Consider the following 19706-nt stretch of genomic DNA (forward strand, 5'->3'; position numbering starts at 1 on the left):
AGTAGACCAGTTTCCCAGGTTTCCTTTTAAAAATCTATTTTTAAGCACAAAGATTTTTTTGCCCATTTGATTTAGATACATAAGCTGAAATGTATCCTGGTGGTGAAGAGGAACTAACTTGCTGCTTTCATTGAGCGCTTCTTCCTCTCTTCCTGCCAAAAAATATGCTGTAGTCTTAAATTTGTCACTTTAATCCCACAAATCACACCCACCTCAAAAGCACTTGGCACTGGCATTGGTACTGCTGCATTAAATAATTCAAACAATAACATATGGCTGGAATTGACATGGCCCCAGGCTCAGTTTCTTGCTTCCCCTTGTAGAAGACACTTTTATCTTCTCAGCTGTAAAATGAGAAAAGCAAAACTTATTCCCTATTTGAAAGTGCTTCAAGCTCCTTGTATAAGAATTGGAACACCAAGTCATGGCTGTGAGCTACCATGGTTCTGGTGCTAGATTTTCTAAGGGCTGAGTATTTGTGTAGTTATACTAACCTACATTTTGTTTCATGTTAATAGATTAAACTACATTCTCACTGGGTTAATTTCCCTAATGTAATTCCACAAGTGAGCATAGAGACTGTTTTCTTATGGTTTGGAAAACTGAAAGGAAAAAATATAGCTGACTAAAATCTCTACTTCTATGCCTATGCAGGGAAACTTTTATAAATATCTCAAGGTTGATAAGGCTAGAGGAAGGGATAGGGTGATAGCTGGCTGTGTTGAGACACTAACAAAACCTTTTGTGGTGTAAACAGACATCTCTTGTGCCCCTCAATCATGTGTCCATTTATGCCCATGCATGTAATTTTCCTTTCCAGCATGTAAACCTCTTCATGTAACTGTAATAATGCAATATATGAAACTGGGGTCAGAAGTCTGGAGACTTATCTGATGTCACATTATTCTATCTAAAAAGATACAATATTTGAAGTCAGAAAAATGCCCTCAATGCAGTCCTGGAAGTCATTGATTACTGCAGTCTAACCAGCATACCTGGAAAACACATTAAAAAAATGGTGTGAGTAGTGCAGCTGCAGTTATGGGATTATGTCTATGCTAGAAGCTAAGAATATGCTCAAATCTTTTCTCAAGGACTGGGATACAGTTCTCTGCTACCTGTAGGACTGAGTGTTTTCATTATTGTCTTCATCTATGAAGCTTCTGTCCTGCTTGCTTTCATGTGTTTACATAGTTTGCACAATTTTATTGGAGAGATGCTGGGATTTGTCAGAGCCTAAGGTAAACAGGATCAGGACTTCTAAGTACTGACTTTTGAGATGGTATAATTTTTTTAAATAATCTCAGGTGGCTTCTAATCTATCATAGTTAATTAATGAATGGAATTTTTGCATGCCTTGAAGAGTCTTTAGGGGCACAGCCTTGCCTCTATTGCTCCTGCCTTGCCTCTTGTGAAGTGAACTGAGCAACATATTCCATTTATTTCTAATTGATAACTCTGGAACAATTATTAAGGTGACTGGCAACATGTTAAATAAAGCACTGTGCAAACAGTGTATGACACTGTATATTGAGTCTGCATGACCAGGTTTTGGTAGTGGAGAGGGTACAGGGTGGCTTCTGTGAGACACTGCCAGAAGCTTCCTCCATGTCCAGCAGAGTCAATGCCAGGTGGCTCCAAGATGTATGTGCTGCTGACCAAGGCTGTGCCAATCAGGAATTATAGTACATCTCTCTCATAACATATTGGAGAAGAGAAAAAGTTGTTGAGCACATGTAATTGCAGCCAGAGAAGTGTGGGGTGAAAACACATGACAAGAATGACTCTGCAGGACACTCAGTGGAGCAGAGGGAGGAAGTGTTCCAGGTGCCAGAGCCAAGATTGCCCTGTAGCCCATGTGAAGACCATGGTGAGGCAGCTGTCACCCTGTAGCCCACAGAGGGCCACAGGGCTATAGGGATCCACCTGCAGCCTGTGGCAGAGACCCACAGCAGAGCAGGTGGATGCCTGAGAGGAGGCTGTGAACCTGTGGGAGGCCTGTGCTGGGACAGGCTCCTGGCAGGGACCTGCAGACACATGGAGAGAGGAGCCCACGCTGGAGCAGGTTTCCTGATAGGACTTGAGACCTTGTGGGGACCCAGCTGTAGCAGGCTGTGCCTAAAGAACTATATCCCATGGAAGAGTGACCCCAGTTCATGGAAAACTGTTGCCCATAGGATGGACTTATATTGGAGAAGTTTGTGGGGGACTGTATCCCATGAGAGGGACTCCACATTGCAGCAGGGGAGGGACTCCTGTCCCTGCTAGCAGCAGAAATAACGAGTGCTGAACTGACCATAACCCCCATTCCCCATCTCCTTGCACTGCTCTGGGGGAGAGGAGGTGGATCTCAGGAAGGAGGGGAAAGAGGGGTGGGGAGAAGGTGTTTTTAAATTTCATTTTACTTCTTACCATCCCACTCTGATTTTGTTAGTCATAAATTCAATTAATATCCCCAATTTGAATCTCTTTTACCCAAGACAGTATTTGGTGAGTGATCTCTCCAAGTCCTTATCTCAACCCATGAACCCTTCCTTAGTTATATTTTCTCTCCCCTGTCCAGATGCAGAGAGAAGTAATAGAGGGCCTTTGGTTGGTGCCTGGTGTCCACCCAGAGTCAACCCACTACACACTTGAGAACTTAAAATTTTATTTGTAAACATCTGTGGAGACTAGCAAATCTGACTTCAAAAAACTTAAGGGACATGGGACTGGCATGCTGGAGCTCTGACATCACTTGCTGGTTAGATTCAGCAGGACAACCAATGCTAAAATCTTTTTGGTGTAATGAAGACAAGGCTGCTGCCAGGACGGCTCCATAAGAGGACTGAAGCACTCTTTGGTCCATGTTTGCTGACTTTTGGTGTAATCTCCAAGGATTCTTTATTCCCCTGGCTTTCCAGAAAAGAGATGGAAAATCAAAAAACCCACATCTGGATATGTCATTATTAAAGACCATCTTGCTGTTTGTTGTCTAATATGTTTCCATAGGTTTAAGTATCAAGCAGGACACAGAGACCCCACATAGGTTTAAATTTTCTTCTCCCTTCATTTGTATTGCACAAGTAGGTCATTGCTTTACTCCAACTATGATAGCTCTGTCTTGTCTTTAAATAACTCAAAGAGAACTATATGGGCTCTGCTGTTGCTGCTTGTTTCTATCCATGCATCTCCTCCTTGTAATATAATTTGCTGTTCAAGAAAGAAAAACCCTTTTGGCTTTGCTGGGGCTTTGAGGTTTTTTGAGCAGAAAGTGATTAGCAATGAGTTTTTTTAACTTTCTTTATGTCCATTCAGCCAGCAATCAATGAAGTTAACTTGAAATTGTTGTCATACCTCATACTGCCTGATGGCTCTCATCATCCCTACACACACCAAATCACTTCTGCTCTCACTGGGGCCACTTTCTCTGATTGCTTTCGACCTCAGCTTTTCTTTCAGTCCAGGACTGCTTGTCCTCCTGCAGCTGTATCCTTACAGTTAATGAGTCTTCTCATTCATTCAGTCTGTCTCCTTGAAAGTATTTTTAGACTGCGATCATCTCCCTTGAGCTGGCTATTTCTTAAGATAAATGCTATTTCACGTCATCTTTTTTCCTATGTTCCCCATGCCTTATTACTTTTACATTTTAAGTCTACATCCTCTGAGGATATCTAATGCAGACCTTGTGGCATGCAGGCCTTCAGGGCTGCCCAGCAGTGCAGTATGGAGAGGAACACAGTGCACTACTTACATTTTATGAAATTCTTACTGTACATAAGAACTAATTTCTGGTTTACTTCAGAGTTGCATCCCCTCATTTCCTCTATACTGCCATTGCAAAGACTTCTGAGACCTTAGAGGTGACACCATTTTTTCAGATAATCCCACTTAAAATAGAAAAGCCACTAAGCAAATGTCTGTGATTTCTGTGCAAGGTCTTTAGCAACAGGGAGCTTTTACTTCAGCCACTAGCATTACTAGAGAAGAAATATGGTGGTCATCTGATTTTCCAAAGCCAGAGAAGCCTAAGTGCTTTATTTTTAAAACCTTTGCAAGTATTTAGACATTGTCACAAGAAATCATGTTCCAAAATATATTTGCTATTGCAGCTGCTATGTTATGAAATGCAAATAGTAAGTAATGACTCTTAAAGTACAGAAGATGAGAAGCTTTTATTATTTATCCTTAGAAAACTTTAAAGTCATTGAACAGATTTAGAATTTGTGACATTGCCATTGAGCTCAGCCTTCACTTAATAAATCATGGCTAAGAGCGAAGGTTCTATTCACAGCTGTTGACCCGTTACACTTTCTTGCCAAGGATTTATGTAGGTACAGAGAAGTATGACAAGGAAGGGATGTCAGGGCAGCTGACTAATTTAAAAAAGTACTCTTAACTGTTCCTGCAGGACCACTACCCCAAGCAAGGCAGTTTGCACACTTTGGAATAAGGAGAGTAATAAGCCAATATACAGGGTCGGTCTAGTGTTACATTTTTATAGCTCTTTCCATCCCAGAGGATATTAACTGTAAAGTCTGTGGCCATCTGAAAGTCCCACCACAACTGCTGAAATCCAGTAGTTTGCTGCAAATTAACCATTTAGCTGCATAAAATGGTGATGCAGCAATTTCCAGCCAGTAACACAGGTGTCTGACACGAAGAATAGCTGTGCTTGACTGTGCTGCAGTGACTCAAACTGGGATCTATCTGTGCTTCTGCAAGGACTGAAATTTTGTGGTAAGGGCAAACAGCTGTAACCTGACACGGGCCAGGTATGATCCAGCCCTGATGTGAAGAGGCAGCAGGCTTCATGAGCAACTAATATTGTACGGGATGGATTCTGTCCTTGCAGAGTGGCCCACTGAAACCTGAGTTGTTTTGCCCTTCTCAGTGTGCAGCCCTAAGGAGCTTTAAAGTCTGAGGCACTGTGGCAGCAGGTGCCGAGTGTCATAAGCTGCTGAAGACTGCAGTGTCCCTCAAAAGCCAAAAGCAGAGGGCAGAGATGTCAAACCATAATATCTGCAGGTGGGAGGTGGCTTCTAGCTGAAATGTTGAAAGCCTATTGTCATTAAGTCTACAAAAGTGGAGAAGTTGGATCAGCAAGTCTGTGGAATAACAGAATAATCCTGAAGAATAATCCTTCCAAGACAAAGTGTATGGCATGAGACTCTGGCTCTGGTTCCAGTGTCTAGGTGACTGTCTGCTCACCTTGACATCATTTGCCAGGAAGGAAAAATTTATGCCGAGATGCTGTTTGTGGGTGATGATAATAGCTTAATTTTCCCATAGCTTTGAGTTGACAAGGCATGAGTTTGGTAGTGTAATTTGTAAATAGAAATTAGAATGGGTCTACAAATTGGTTATTAGATGCATTTTTAGATTGGTCATTACATTAAAGTAGGGAGGATGAAAGGACTTGTCAAAAATCACATGATGAATTACTGGCAAAGTGTCATGGTTTGACACTGGCACAATGCCAGTGCCTCCATGAGAATACTCTCTCCCTGGTTTCTGCTGTGAGATGTGACCAGGAATAAGCAAAGCAGGCTCCCACTTAGGGAAAAAGAAAAATTTATTAACTAAACTACAAGGGAAAAGAAAGAAAAAAAACACACAACGAAAATGAAAACTTCACAAATACATCTCCTCCTCCTCCCCACCAAATTCCCAATACAATACAACCCCCAAATCATCGACTCTCAGTCCGCCACCACCCTTCAGAATACTCAATCCTCAGTTCATCAAGAGGAGGAGTCCTTCTTGTGCCAATGGTGACCTCTTCCTTTCATGTCCAGCGCTCTCACCACTGAACACGGACCAGAGCTGCTTCTAGCATCGACTTTTAAGGATGCTTCGTCCCACTCCAAAAAGGCACAGTCTCAATTTTGGGACATCTGTCCCCCCCATATTTTTCACCCCCTGGGGCTGAGGGGTACCCACACCGAACCCTCTTGGTCCTGAGGCATTGCCTCCCCCTAGAATGCAGTCCCTGTATCCCAAGGAAACATGGTTCTGTCCGTGGCTACACAAAAAGAGTCCAGCAAAAGCTACTCCATCATCTCTTCCACCTGAGTTCTTCTCTATTTCTCTCGTGGCCCATTTCCTCTTATCTCATCTATATCTCTCTTCTCATTCAGCTCCAGGAGGATTAGCATTTGTAAGGTTTCCATCATCCAAGAAAAGGGTTAAAAATCTGAGGCTCTGTCTGTCCAGAACTCCCACGGCTGCCCAGCCAGGCACCTTCTCGCTGCACCCTCCCCTTCTCCTTCTCGGCCGGCCACTATTAAATTTCAAGGTGGCACAAGCACAGGCACAGGCTCTCTCTCTGTCTCTCCTGGGGGGTGGGGGGTGGCTGCCCAATGCCTCTCAGGGCTCCTCCACCCTTCCATCCTGCAGGGGCCTTCCCCTCCCTTCTGGCCAGGCCCGGCCTACCTCACCCGGCCCCATGGCTGCCCCTGCCCCGCCCAGCCCGCAGCCGGGCAGGGCAGCTCTGAACCTTTCACTGACCGGAACCCAAGAGAGCCTCCCAGGGAGAGCCCTGCTTTAACCCTGTGCTCTCAGAGGCGGACCCAGTGTCCCAATGGCCACATTAGGTGCCAATATTGAAATCTGAGCACCAATTGGCCTGACCACAGCATCCCAGAAAACATATTTCCTATCAAACCACCACACAAAGCCAATAAACAAATCCTAATTTCTTCCTTTGACACATCTCTGTGTATGCTGTAACAAATGTATAGAGACAGCTAATGACAGCTAACTGTCAAAAAGCACAATACAGCTCATGTAAAAAATCAGAATACCTTTTATTGTTCACTGTTAGAGAAAATACATCATATTACCCACAGAAACAATTGTGTGTTCATGCGAACACACACAGTGTGGAAGGATGTATCCTCCATGTTTTAGTTATCAAGCTAAGGGTTTTTCCAGTATATTTTCAAGGTTACTCTGCTCATCACAATATACTTCGTTTGTTATTGATTCAAACGTGTATTCAAGTGTAAAGTGGTCAAAGATGGTTACAAAGCCTGTAGGAATGAGTGACTCCATTCTGGCCTATGAGAAACTCAAGGATAAAAGCAAGGGGCATTCCACTATCAGGAACGCACCAAGAGCCTTTCTGAGGAAGAAATAACATTTTTCATGGCTTGTCAGCATACTCCCAGCCTATTAAAGAGAAGCAATGGATTCCTACCCAGCCCACATAAGCTGAAGCAGTTTGCCAAAGCAGAGGCTTCTCTCTTGCAGCTGCTGGGGAATCCAGTGCTATGAGCCTGGTAGAGATGTTGTGGTATCCTTTGTTAAGACATCTGTAAGCACAGGATCTCAGCACTGATCTAATGGGCTGCTGCTGTGGCTAAAAAGCAATGGACACATGAAGCTGATTAATCCCTGTAGTAATTCTATTAACACCCTTAATGGAGTTATAACATGGATGATTTTACCTCTCTGCTGCAATGCGAGAGGGAATTGCCCTGGAGAGCATGTAACTAAAGTGTGGCAGGGATGTCTGAGAAAAGCATTTTTCTGTTTGTTTTAGTGCAAAATGAAGTGCCCTGATGGGCTGGAAAACTGCCTTGTTTTCTGGAATTTTGAACTCTTCACAGCCCTAATGGTGCAGGTGTTCCCTGTGAGAGGGTGATGCATCAGGGCTCTGACACAGCAGCAATGCTCTTGACACCCTCCCAAGTGCTTGCTGTGTGGCCACACTTCCTTCTGTCTCTCTCACAGGTATGCATAGCCTGTCTCATCACACAGCTTCTCGAACAAAGCATTTTCATTCACCTTTGTGGTTTCCTGTCCTTGTCCCTCGATCTGACCATGATTTATCAACTTGCTGCTCCCTGTCAGAAGGGCAGCTTTGCCTGCACTCTGCCATTGGACAAAGGATTGCTAAAAATAAGCAGCAGAGCTACAGTCTTGACCTATCATTATATAGGGAACAGATCAATAACAGAAATGAGAAATTCTAAATTTCTTTTTGTTTTCCTCCTGTGATTTTGTTTTCCTCCTGATTTTCTAGCCTGTGGAGAGAAGGTTTATCTGATGCATTAACCATGTTCATAGCCTGTTCCTAGGACAGCTTGATTGCATTGCAGTTCTGTCATTAAGGGCTTGTCAGTATTATGAATCAAGAATCATATCTTGAGATGGAAGGGACCCACAAGGATCATTGAAATCCGACTCCTTGCCCTGAATAGGACAATCCCAAGAATGACACCATGTACCTGAGATCATTGTCCAAAAAATTCTGGAATGATGCTCTTGTGTGAAGCTCTCATGTATATAAGTGCCAACGAGCCACTCCACAAAAACCTCCCTAAGACTAGACACCATTTTTACAATCTTCCGTAACAGCCCAGGCTCCTGATGCAGTTTTTAAAGACTATAGAGGGTAACTAATAGTGCTGGGGACTGAGGGGTTCAGACAGGAAGCCACAGGAGGGTCTGACTAAGTTTTCTGCTAGTTCAAAGGCTGTTGCCACCTATGCAGGCGCAGTGATGTGACTACTAAGCTGGAGTATCTCATCTACATGGTTTGTGATTTCCATGTAAATGTGCTTAATTTATTCTGTTTGATAGCTCATCCTTTCCTCCTACAGTGGCTGCAATCCCAAAAGATGGAGTAGCCCAGCTCTGTAGTGATCCAGGAGACAGTGGGAGAGAGCAGGGAAGGTGCTGTGTGCGTGGGATGCACACACACACACGGGGATTTTATTTCTCTTTCTGCCTACGGTAGCTACTCTCCACATTCTGCACAGGGATGAGAAGTCCAAGCAGCCACTTCTTGCCAAAGACTTCTTGCAGGTTGTCCCTCCAGGGCCGGGCTCTCAGCAGCATTCCCTTCCGCACCTGGTACCGCGTCTGGCCGCGCAGGATCAGCAGCAGCTGGTGGCAGCAGAAGCCGGCGCAAGCCAGTCCAATCCCAAGCCAGAGGTAGAGCATGAGGATGACAAACATCTCAGAGCTAAGGAGAGCTCCTGAAAACCAGGAGGGAGGGAGGACAAGAAAAGAAAGTGCTTAGACACACCCTACAAGCAGTTAACACAGCCCCAGGAACCAACAAACCAGCTGTTTTCTCTGGCCACAAGTGGGGAGGTAGGAACAAGACAGGCTGGTTGCTCTAACTGTATTAAATTATTTCCTTCATAGTGTCTGATGAATGGACCAGCTGCAGAAATACTAAAATGACAGTGGTCACTTGTACGCTTCTTCTTTTGCTGTTTATGTGTGGAACTAGATTACAGGGACAAATTCAACCAGAAGTAAAGCATATCTGTAAGACTTCAGCACTATTCTGAACAATGATTAATTTATTTAAGGATTTACCTGCTCATCAGAGAATCCTAGAATCTAAGATTTCTAGGATTTTGAAAATACAAGTGGACCCTACAGCATGTATATCCTTCTAAGAAGCCTTACTGTTTGTATTAACACAAGGCAGAAATATTTTGGATTTCTTTTTCTCTCTATATATAAAATGTTAAAATAGAAAAATAAATCAATAATGGCTTTCCTACCTTTGGAACAAGGCAGTTTTCATGTGAATACAAGAAAGAAACAGAAACCTTTCTAAATTACATTCCAAATTCCTTTCATTAGCTGCTGCTAGAATACTCAAAATACTTTGAATATCTGAAGCTCCTCATTCAACTGGGGGGTTTTAGTATTGTTGGTGATGAATATATTTGAATAAAAATATTCTGTAGGCCCTTTCCTCTACAATGATTTTAGAACTCCTTCTGGAAAATATTAGTATAACAGCAGGTGTCACTGAGTGACCTTTCAGTGTGTAAGCAGAGCTAAACCCATTAATATAAAATTCTCTGTGTTCCCATATGATGTTTATGCACGTATTATGTGCATATTGGTATATTATCAAACACCCATATTTACACACAGGCATATTTACACAAAGGAAATGAAATGTGTGTCAATACTGGTATAAATAGCTGATATATTTTCACTGGTTCCTATAAGGTTTAGAAATAAAAAACTCTCACATGCTTCTGTTCCTCTAGAAGACCATGAGCCTTACAAGACCAGCTGTGATAGAGCAGGGTTTGCATGGGCAATAGAGGTGTGCTGCCTAAAAGAGGTACATGGGTGCTTCAGGTTTTAAGTTCAACAGAAGGGTTATGGGATATGCACCGCTCGTGTCCCTTATGCAGAAGGCTGGATTAGGTGGTATCACCTGGTTTCACAATCTGTGAATCCCATCTTTTCCACCTGGCAGTGCTGTGAGTGAGAGATTGGGGCAGGCTCCTCTGAGGATAATTTGTAAGGACACTGACTACAGCCTCAAGCTTTCAGAGACTGTCTTCACTTGAAAAAGGTGCAGGAATCATTCAATTTTCTTCCTAAATGCAATGTCATCTTTCCCTTCTTATTAGATCCCATTCAGCTCAGTGGGCTCTGTATGCAACACAGCGAGAGAAGAACAAGCCCCTTAGGATAATGACAAATCCTCATACCAATTCTGTCAGAATAACTTAATCTACCAGGTAAGAAGCCCAGAGCCAAATACTGGATTTTTTGTTCGTCTTTTACTGGACCAGAGTGTGACAGATATTTATTTTTTCCTACAGCTGATACTGAGATGGGATATGGGGAGAGACCTTTTCTTTAGATCCTTTGCAAGGCACCTGTAGGCTTTATTTATCTGACTTGATGAAATTCAATATTCAGGAAGTAATTACCCTTGTTTCCCCTTGAAAATATTAAGCATCTCTGAGCCATCCTTTCCAGATACAGCATTTTTTAAAACCTTTTCTTCGGGCTTCCTACATAAAGCATTTTCTATAATTTATTTTGTGTGGTCCAATATGATGTGTTTACAATAATGCTCTCCATTTGCCCCTGATCCCCCCAGTCTCTTTTAGCCTTGGATTCTTTTTGTCTCTATGTGACCCAGTGTGATCTCAAGGTTATATTGCCATATATTATCCATGCCAGAAAAGCTGTATTGTAGGCTGTAGTTATCGACTTTGGGTCAGAATCTGAAATCCACGCCTGAGTACAGTCTGGGCAGAATGAGCCAGCTGAAAACTTGCCCAGCACGAAAGCAGGAACACTTAGTTGACATAAGACCAGCAGATTAACCCTTCATCCTCCTTTACTACTTCTGCAGTACAGTGGGCATGATGGAGAAGAAGAAAGATAAAGTTTTTTCCCTGCTATCGCAGTTCTCTGTTTGGATGATACAACAACCCTTAGGTAACAGTTACATTAGCTGAAAAATACTGTGTGAGCAACCCTTCCAGGTAACCATTCAAGACTGTGTTTTTCTCTCCTGAAATGAGGTTAAAGGTACTGGTAGAAACCCAGTAGGCCTTTCCTCCCAAGCAATCAAGACAACACATGCCTGTATCTTGCTGTGTGAGGCAGCAGTTCTCAGCAGAACTAGAGGTTTGGTGGGAGCTGCTGGAAGCTGCTGCCTCTCAAGGGTGTTCTGGCTCTTAGCTCTGCATCCAGACCCATTGTGTCCCACTCAAACACTGTCCACATGCTGTATTGGCATCACAGTTGCTTCCACCAGAGCTGGGGCGCTTCAGTGTCTCTGCAAATATGTGCCAGGACCCATCACTGTGCAGACAAGCCCTCAGAGTCAGAGAGAACTAATTCCTTGATAATCTCCTCCCATATCCCTGCTCCCCCTCCCAGAGTGCTGTGCTGAGCAGAGCTTAGGCACAGGGGAAAATCATTCCCAGTGTTTTTAGTGCTAGTAAAGCTCATGCAATATTATTTACAAAAAAATTCTTCTAGTTGGAAAAATTATTCCATAAAAACGTCATGGCAAGATTTCATGTTTATTGTCTTTCAGTAATTACCATGACAAATCTGCCAATTTGCCAAGCAGGGAGATATTTGTTTGTTTTCAGATGGCATTCCAGCCTGGAATCTGAAAAGCAAGCTAGGACCTCTCTGGCACCTGTATTCCCAGCAGTGGAATCTCCACACTCAGATCTTAATCAACACTTCTGGTGACAATGCACAAGCCAAAACAGACTCCCTTCTTACTGAGTTCAGCTGAAGCTGCAAAGCAAAAATATATGGGCTACCTATTTTAGTCTAGTAAAAGCTGATGTAAGTGCATGAGGCTGGAGCTCATAGTGGGAGACAGCAATTTTCTGCAGCCACTCTCAGGGCAGAGTAGTAGTCTAGGCTGTCTGCATAATCCCTTCTCTGAGGTCAGGATCTATCTAACTCTTGGGTTTGGACAGAGAAAGGGTTGAGGTTGGAGAGTTTGAGGGTGTGTGAAAGGTGAAGAGCCAAGGCTTCTTGCTCTGCAAGAACAGAGGATGAGTTATGGGAGCAAAATCAGGAGAGGGAAGGAGAAGGGTTGTGGAGATTTACAGAAAGGCAGGGAGAGAGGGGGAAGAAGTAGAAAGAAGGGTAAGGAATGGAAGCAAGGAGAAGGATGTATTTGCTTTTGGTGTGGAGCTTTTGCAAAAAGCAGCACAGAGAATTTCCCATGGTTCTCTGTGGACTTGTGTCCCAGACTGGGGTCACAAGACAGGTACCTAACCATGTCACATCAACTCCTCTCTCGGTTTCTGTTGCCTGAACCCCAATTCTCCTGTGCTGGAAGGATGAAAAGATCTCAGTAAGTTTGCACTCCCAGGAGGCAGGAGGTGGGTGACAGTGGAGGCAGTGAGTAGACCTGGATAAGATATACCTGCTGGGATATGGGGAACCTGCAGATTTGTAGGGCACAAAAGCCTACAGGACCACCCCCACCTCTACCTATAGGACAGGAAAAAGATCCCTCATACCTGCAGTGAAATCCATCTCCTCTGTCTAATTACAATACATGTCCTGCACCACAGATAGCTCTATTCTATCACCACCAAGCTGGTTACGGGGCATATTCCAGAGCCTAATGCATTGGGAATGTAGCTATGGACGTAACCTGGAGTGGGTCCCAGCTTCTATTTCAGGTGAAGTCTTTTGGAAAGGCTGGCTGTAGCCTCCAAAGAAGGCCAATTGCCCCTCTGGCCCATTTCCATACCACACCTCCGCACAGATGACTATCCAAGGCAGATCAGGTCCCCCCATCCCAGGAGCCCTGGAGGAGGAACATGCTCCTCATCTCTGAGCAAGGAGTCCTTACCTGAGAAGAACTGGCTGATGGAGTGAGGCAGAAGAGTGAGGAAGGCCAGTGGGTCCGCAAAGGACATGGAAAGTGTAGCAGAAATGTAAGCCATGCCTGCCACCAGGGAGTCAAGGCAAGCCAGGGAGGTGTAGAGGCAGAACATGATGAAGTTTCGCATGTTCCTGCTCCCGATGCAGTTCCCTGTGAAGAAACAGTGGTGGTCATGCCTCTGGGTGACTCTGGAACACAGTCTACAGAAGTGAGTGCCGGGCAAGGCTGAGCCAGGGGACCTGCTTCCATCCAGCCAGTCTGCCACTTCAGCTCCTTTGCCCAAGTTAAAGTCCTTGCCCAAGTCCTCGGGGGAGTTCTGGATCACAAGGACGTAGTTGCCCAGGGCATTAGCTGAGAGGAAGAGGAAGAGGGCCCCATGCAGCAGAGCAGGCGAGAAAAGTGGGGTGGTGGAAGGGTCTCTGAACATGCTGGGGATGAAGACAAAGATCTGGAGGACGAAGGTCACTAGGGAGATGCACAAGAAGTAGGCTGGAGCGACAACATTGAGCAACCTGAGAACTAGCATTGCGGATTACGTTCCTGCGGGGGAAAGCAAGGAGAGAAGGAACATCACCGCTCCGGCTGCACACTTCATCCTTCCATTTCCTGCCGGGTCCCGGCCCCGCTGCCTTCGGGAAATGCCCTCCGGGGGCCGCTCTCCCTCGCCGCCGCCCCACGGCCCCCCCCCGGGCCGAGGCAAAGGGACAGCCCGTGGGCAGCGACCGCTCCCCGGCTCCCGGAGGAGACACCCCGGCCCCGGCGCCAGCCTCCGGGGAACTTGCAGCAGCGGTGCCCCGGAGGGGCTGCAGCGGCTGGAAGGGGAGAGGCGGCTCCCGCGGTGTGGTGGCGACGCGAGCACTGCTCTGTTCGCCTAGCAGTCTCTCTGCCAGGCAGGGTCAGTTTTGGTATTGCATGAGAGGAAAAAAGGTGGTGCTGGAAGAGGGGGGAGTGAATTGGAAAGGAGGGGTGGGAGGAGGAGAAGGGGAGGGGGGAGAGGTTGCTCTAATCCACTGCAATACGGATCAAATCCAGTGCTCTAATTTATCCCTTAAAGCCACGGATCTACAGATTACCTCTATGACCGCTTGCCCCGCTCTGCACGAAATTAGAAAATATACAAAACAGCTGGTCAAGCGCTGTCCGGATGCAACCTGCGGCGCTCGGCTACCGAGCCGGAGCAGCCCCGCAGCTGCAGCCGCAGCTGTGGCCGGGCAGGACGCATCCCCGCCGGGCAGGCGGTCACCCCCGGCCCCGGGGCTCAGCCTGCATGGTCGGGGCACAGGACAGCCCGGGGGGCACAACGCGGCGGGCAGCGAGCTGGGTGGCGTTGCGGGTGCCCCGAGCACACCCGCGCCGGCAGCCTCAAGGAATCCCCAGCGCCGGTGTCTGCAGAGCCCCGGCGGCCCCGACCCGGCTCGGCGCTGCGGGCTGCCCGCTGCCACCTTGCAGTCCCCTTGTCCCCAGGCGCGCCGGGAGCCGCCCGGTACCGGCGTGTCTGGCGCCGGCGGAGCCGCTCCTACAGCCGGCCATGCCGAGATCCCCGCGGCAGCCGAGCCGGAGTGCACCCGGAGTCTGACGTGTTCTTCCTCTCCCTTCCTGCTCTGTTCCTGTCCCTCTTTTCTATGCCCCTGCCCTCTGTCTGTCTCTCTCCGTCCAGTGCCTTGTGTCCCTCCCTGTTCCTGTCCTTGTCCCTGGGCTTTTCAACCACGGACTTCTCCTTCTCCCTCCCTCCCCATAGCTCCCTCCCGCGTCCTGTTCCTGTCCGGTGGTCTCCCTTCCCGACCCTCCCCGAGCTCCTGCCCCGGCCCGGCTCCCCGTAGCTGTCCCTTCAGCACCAGCCGCACCTGCAGCAGCTCCGTCCGCCTCCCACCGAGCACAACCCGCCCCAGGAGAAGAGAAAGGTGTTCTTGGGCCTCTGAGGTCCTGATAACTCCCACGGGGAGAGCAGAAGGGTGGGAAGAGGCATTCTGCCCCTCCAGCCCGCAGAGCACCATTCCTTCCCACAGTGTGGGTGAGGGAGGCAAGGTGAGTTTTCTGTGTGTCCCCGTGCCTCCCCAAAGCTGCCCCTGTTGGAACCAGCACTGGAGGCAAGGGGAAATGTGGGGGGGAGTCGTTGCAGGTTCAAAGCCTCCCTTAACACAAGCAGGAAAGGCTTTGATCTGGGCAGGTGGTGCCTGGGCAGTAGCCTCGTGCTGGCACAAGTTTTGCAGACACGTGATTGCTCTCTGACAGCTACACACCCTCATCCCCCCTGCCCACCCACGCTCTCCTTGTACTGTCTACACAGGCTCTGTGCACGGCCTCTCCTTCTCCTACACACCTACTTGCTGCACCCTCCCAGCTCTCATGAACAGCATCCCTGTCTCCCTCCACAGATGAGCCCCCCATGACAGGAGAAGGGGAGAGAAGAGGGCTATTGGCCTGCAGCTGTGTCCCTGGAGACAGTCAAACTCTGCACTGGTGAAAAGTCAAAGAAAAATGCATTTTACACAATCTTAGGTCCTAGGTTTACTGGCCAGTCCGTCAGCACAGACTCTGCAACTCCACAGGAGACTCTGCCTTTGCCTGAAGGTTCAGAGCAAAATGAAAGCGTGTTTCATGTCTCAGTTTCTAGGGAGAGAAGACTGGAGAAGAGAGCGGCTGTGCTTGTCTCCTGCACATGCACTAGTGTGGAAGGTGATGACAGCAACCAAGTGTTCAAGGGCTCTTCATTAGAAATAACTTTTCTCCCAGGTAACCTTAATGGTTCGACATTTCTGAGAAAAGCAGTGGCAATAACACAAGCAAGTGCAAACCAATCCCGTAGGCACTGGATCTGCAGTGATGAGCAGCTAAGAGACACCTCTGGCAGAACTGAAGGGGAAGCTGCTCAGAGCAGATCTAGTTTTCACTCCCACCTCCCTCATTCTCCTGTCACGACTACTGAGAATAAAAATCCTCCAATATTCCCTCAACTCATCAATTTAAAGTAGACTGAGCCTTGCAATAGAGATACATGACCCAGTCTAGGTTTTATCTTTAAATAATCAGACAGTGTTTTCTCCATATTTTAACAGCTTACATCAAAATAATAATAAAAAAAGAAAATTACAGAGAAGTCTTTTCATGTCATGAAAGACTCTCAACTGAGGGGACTGCATCTCATGAAAGACATTAAGCCTGCCTGCATAAGGAACATCAAAAGCTGTAGCCAAAATGGGGGAAGGGAAGGGAAGGGAAGGGAAGGGAAGGGAAGGGAAGGGAAGGGAAGGGAAGGGAAGGGAAGGGAAGGGAAGGGAAGGGAAGGGAAGGGAAGGGAAGGGAAGGGAAGGGAAGGGAAGGGAAGGGAAGGGAAGGGAAGGGAAGGGAAGGGAAGGGAAGGGAAGGGAAGGGAAGGGAAGGGAAGGGAAGGGAAGGGAAAGGGAGGGAAGGGAAGGGGAGGGGAGGGAAGGGGAAATCTGGTTTCCACTGGAATGGAAGATGTGAGGCAGATTATTCCCCACAATCTCATTAAAATTCTTCTGCACATTGATGCTTATGATTTGGCAAAATAGTGGATTCATATTTAACAATATAGCAAAATATCCTCTTTCAGTGCTGTTGTGTTGATATTATGAGCTGTTTGTGGAATGGGGGAGAAGTTGACTGGGGACGAATTTGCTTATGTATATGCATGTGTATATAAGAGAGGGATGGGTAAATAAGGAGATTAGCACAGGAAGTAAGCAAAAAATGGGAACAGTAGTTAATTTGGAGCAAGCATTTAAAAGTAGCAACATGTACTGCATGAATTGGGTTTTCTCCTGCTGTAAAATCAACACATGAGACAACTTGGGTGTGTGACACTCAAAAATATTTTCTCCCTTTTTCTTCTCTGGGTCTGGTTGTGACCCAGGAGATGGATTCCCCATCCCCATTTCCCCATTCTGCTTTTCAATGGTAAGTAAAATCACTTCACTCATGTGTCAAGGTTTTCTTGTCTTTTGAGTATGGCAAGGGTTATGCTATCTGCCTTTGTCCGGAAGAACTTGGCAGCTGGGCATAAGAAACACATGTGAGAACAGTTTATTGTTCTCATTACCTACTGTGCAGATGTTGTCCAGAAATTAGCACAGCATACCACAGCCAGACCCTCTCGCACCCCAGCCTTGGTGATTCTGTGCCACCACTCCACTCTTCCCTGATGGCCAATTGTGTGCAGGGCCTTTCCCTACTATGGACTCTTTCCCGATATGTCCCTTTAGCAAGTAGGGTAGGAAACCACTGACAGAATCTATCAGTTGTCAGCGAGCTGGTGATTCCATCCTCCCATTCAATCATCTGGGCTACACTTGATAATGACTGGAAGATGACAGTTTTCATAGCTTTGTACCCAGATCTTCTAATTCTTTGTGCTCAGAGATTTCAAACAGAATAAAATACTGTTCCAGTTAATGCTATGCTCTGGTACAGTCTGCCCAACATTTTTGAAGGTTTCACTTTAAATTGCATCCCAAATTATGTATAATTTCTTCCATCTCAAAGGGTCCATTGCCTTAGCCTGCACCATTAGTTTATTTTTCAAGATACATTCTGATGGTGATTTTTCTCTGGAATGAGTAATTTAACCTCTGCTATTTGTTGTGACATTTTCAAAGAAATGAATTCTCTCTGTGGTAAACCAGGGGCTGCTTGATTTAAATTATCACTTAACTGCAAGTTTTATGAAGTAGTTTCTGGTTTGGTTTGATTTTTCTTTTTCTGGGTAGTTAGCCTTCAAAATCTGAATACCCACAGTGTCTAGAGAGGTTTTCTCTTTGATTAGGTAAAGCTGAATGGCTAAGAAAAGTAACATGGTCAGCCTAATGTCTTCAGTTTAACAACAAAATAAATACAGCATGCCTTTATGCTGACCAGCTTCAAATCTGCCTAGGTGGAGGCGTGAATGCTGAGAGCAAAAGGGTGCTCAGCCCTTTCCTCATTCAGTTCTGAGTTATACTACATAGGTTGTCAGGATGTGATCTTCCATAAACACAAATCTAACGCTAAGCTTCTACTCATAGTGAGAAATGGCCTTCAGAGGCCAACTCAATCATCTTTCCCAATTTTCCATACCCTTGTTTCAAGTTTACCTGTCCTTTGCAGACAAAGTCTGATAAAAGTCCTGAAGATCTCAGATGATGGAGATTCTCCACCACCTCCAGGCATTCCATTCAGCTACTTCTTATTCATTCAGAATTTCTTCTTATTCATTCTATGCATAATGCGGCACTCCCTTGCAGCAGTCTAAGGTCTTAGTCCTTATCCCAGTAGGTTCAGAGAAAGATAGATCCTTTCCTCACTGCAGTCTCTTACATACTTGAAAGTGGCTATCATGTCTTCCCTGGATGAAGCCATCCAAGTCCTTAAATACTACGTCTTGGATTGTGTTCAAAAACCTCTGAAAGAAAGAGCAAGGGTCCTGGGGTATTGTTCCTGCTGTACAAGCACCAGAGAGGGGCATCCAGCACTGAGGTCAGTCAGACCAACAGTGTGGTTTTAGGCAGCTGGGTTTTAAATTACGTAGATTGCTCATTGAGCTGCTTCAGTTGTGCTGAGGGAGGATGTTTATTAACAAAGGAAGAGATGGTAACACATTTCCAAGGAGTTGGGATACCACATTGTTCATGATGCTCTGGTCCATTCTAGCTAGCCCATGCAATGGAGAAACAGCCTGTGTGAAAAAAGGGCTCTAAGCCACAATTTATGGCGTGCCCTGCTGTGTCAGGAAAGCTGTTGCAAAAATCAACATTTCATTTATTTTCTGCTTGTTGGTGGTGTCAGGAAACAAATTTTTGCAGTCAAGTAAATTTCAGTGTGCCAGAGCACAACAGCAGGAAGAGAAAATGTTGATGATAGGTGGGAAGGGAGTGTTGTGGGAGGGAAGGCACTCTTGGGCCCAAGCTCAGGCCAGGGTTGTTGTCCCTGACTGTGGTCCACTCTCTCCTCCATCTCCCTGGCCTTGCAAATGCCCCTGAACTCTGTCCTCATAATGGTGTGGGAATTCTTCCTCTAAGAGACTCAAGATTCTTCCCTTCCAGTGCTTACAACTGCTCCCTTTGTCAAACCCTGCCCATAATACTGTCTCAGCACCAGAGGAATGGCTGAGTGCTGTGGCAAAACACCCTATGGAAAAGCTCCAGTAGTGGAAAGAAAAAGAAGGACAAGAGAGGGGGAAGTACTTCAGGCATTTTGTTCCTGCAAAGCTCTGAGCATCCTCTCCAGGTGTCAGGGTGATCTCGAATTCCCGACATCCTCAGCAGGCCTCAAGGTATCATGGTGCCACTTGATGGGACTCTTCTTGCTTTCAAGATACTTTGACTATCAGGTAAAGTACACAATAAAACATCTCTAAAAACATTTGTCTCAGCTGACTGATTTGGAGCTCCTGAGCTATAATGCTCAAGCCAACCCGGCAGACCCATCACTCCCAGGTAACTATCATGGAAAGTTATTTGAGCAAGGTTCCTGACATTCTGCATCATTTCCAGGCAGGACATTGCAGGAGCAGAGCTCTTAAGGAGTAGAAAATTAAATGAATAAATGTAAATGGTGTTCATTGCAAGGGAGGATTAAG

General features: G+C 46.1%; 1 protein-coding gene across 1 annotated transcript; it reads right to left on the reverse strand.

Moving 5' to 3' along the window:
- Positions 1–6769: 6769 nt before the first annotated feature.
- On the reverse strand, positions 6770–14167 carry ZDHHC22 (zinc finger DHHC-type palmitoyltransferase 22). The gene is made up of 2 exons (XM_036383449.2): positions 13100–14167; positions 6770–8966 (listed from the first exon to the last, which is right to left on the reverse strand). The coding sequence occupies exons 1-2, from the start codon at positions 13656–13658 to the stop codon at positions 8701–8703; spliced, it is 825 nt and encodes a 274-aa protein (XP_036239342.1). The 5' UTR covers positions 13659–14167; the 3' UTR covers positions 6770–8700.
- Between the last annotated feature and the right edge of the window lie 5539 nt (positions 14168–19706).

The sequence above is a fragment of the Molothrus ater genome, chromosome 6 (assembly GCF_012460135.2).
Source record: "Molothrus ater isolate BHLD 08-10-18 breed brown headed cowbird chromosome 6, BPBGC_Mater_1.1, whole genome shotgun sequence".
In the NCBI taxonomy this organism is placed as follows: domain Eukaryota; kingdom Metazoa; phylum Chordata; class Aves; order Passeriformes; family Icteridae; genus Molothrus; species Molothrus ater.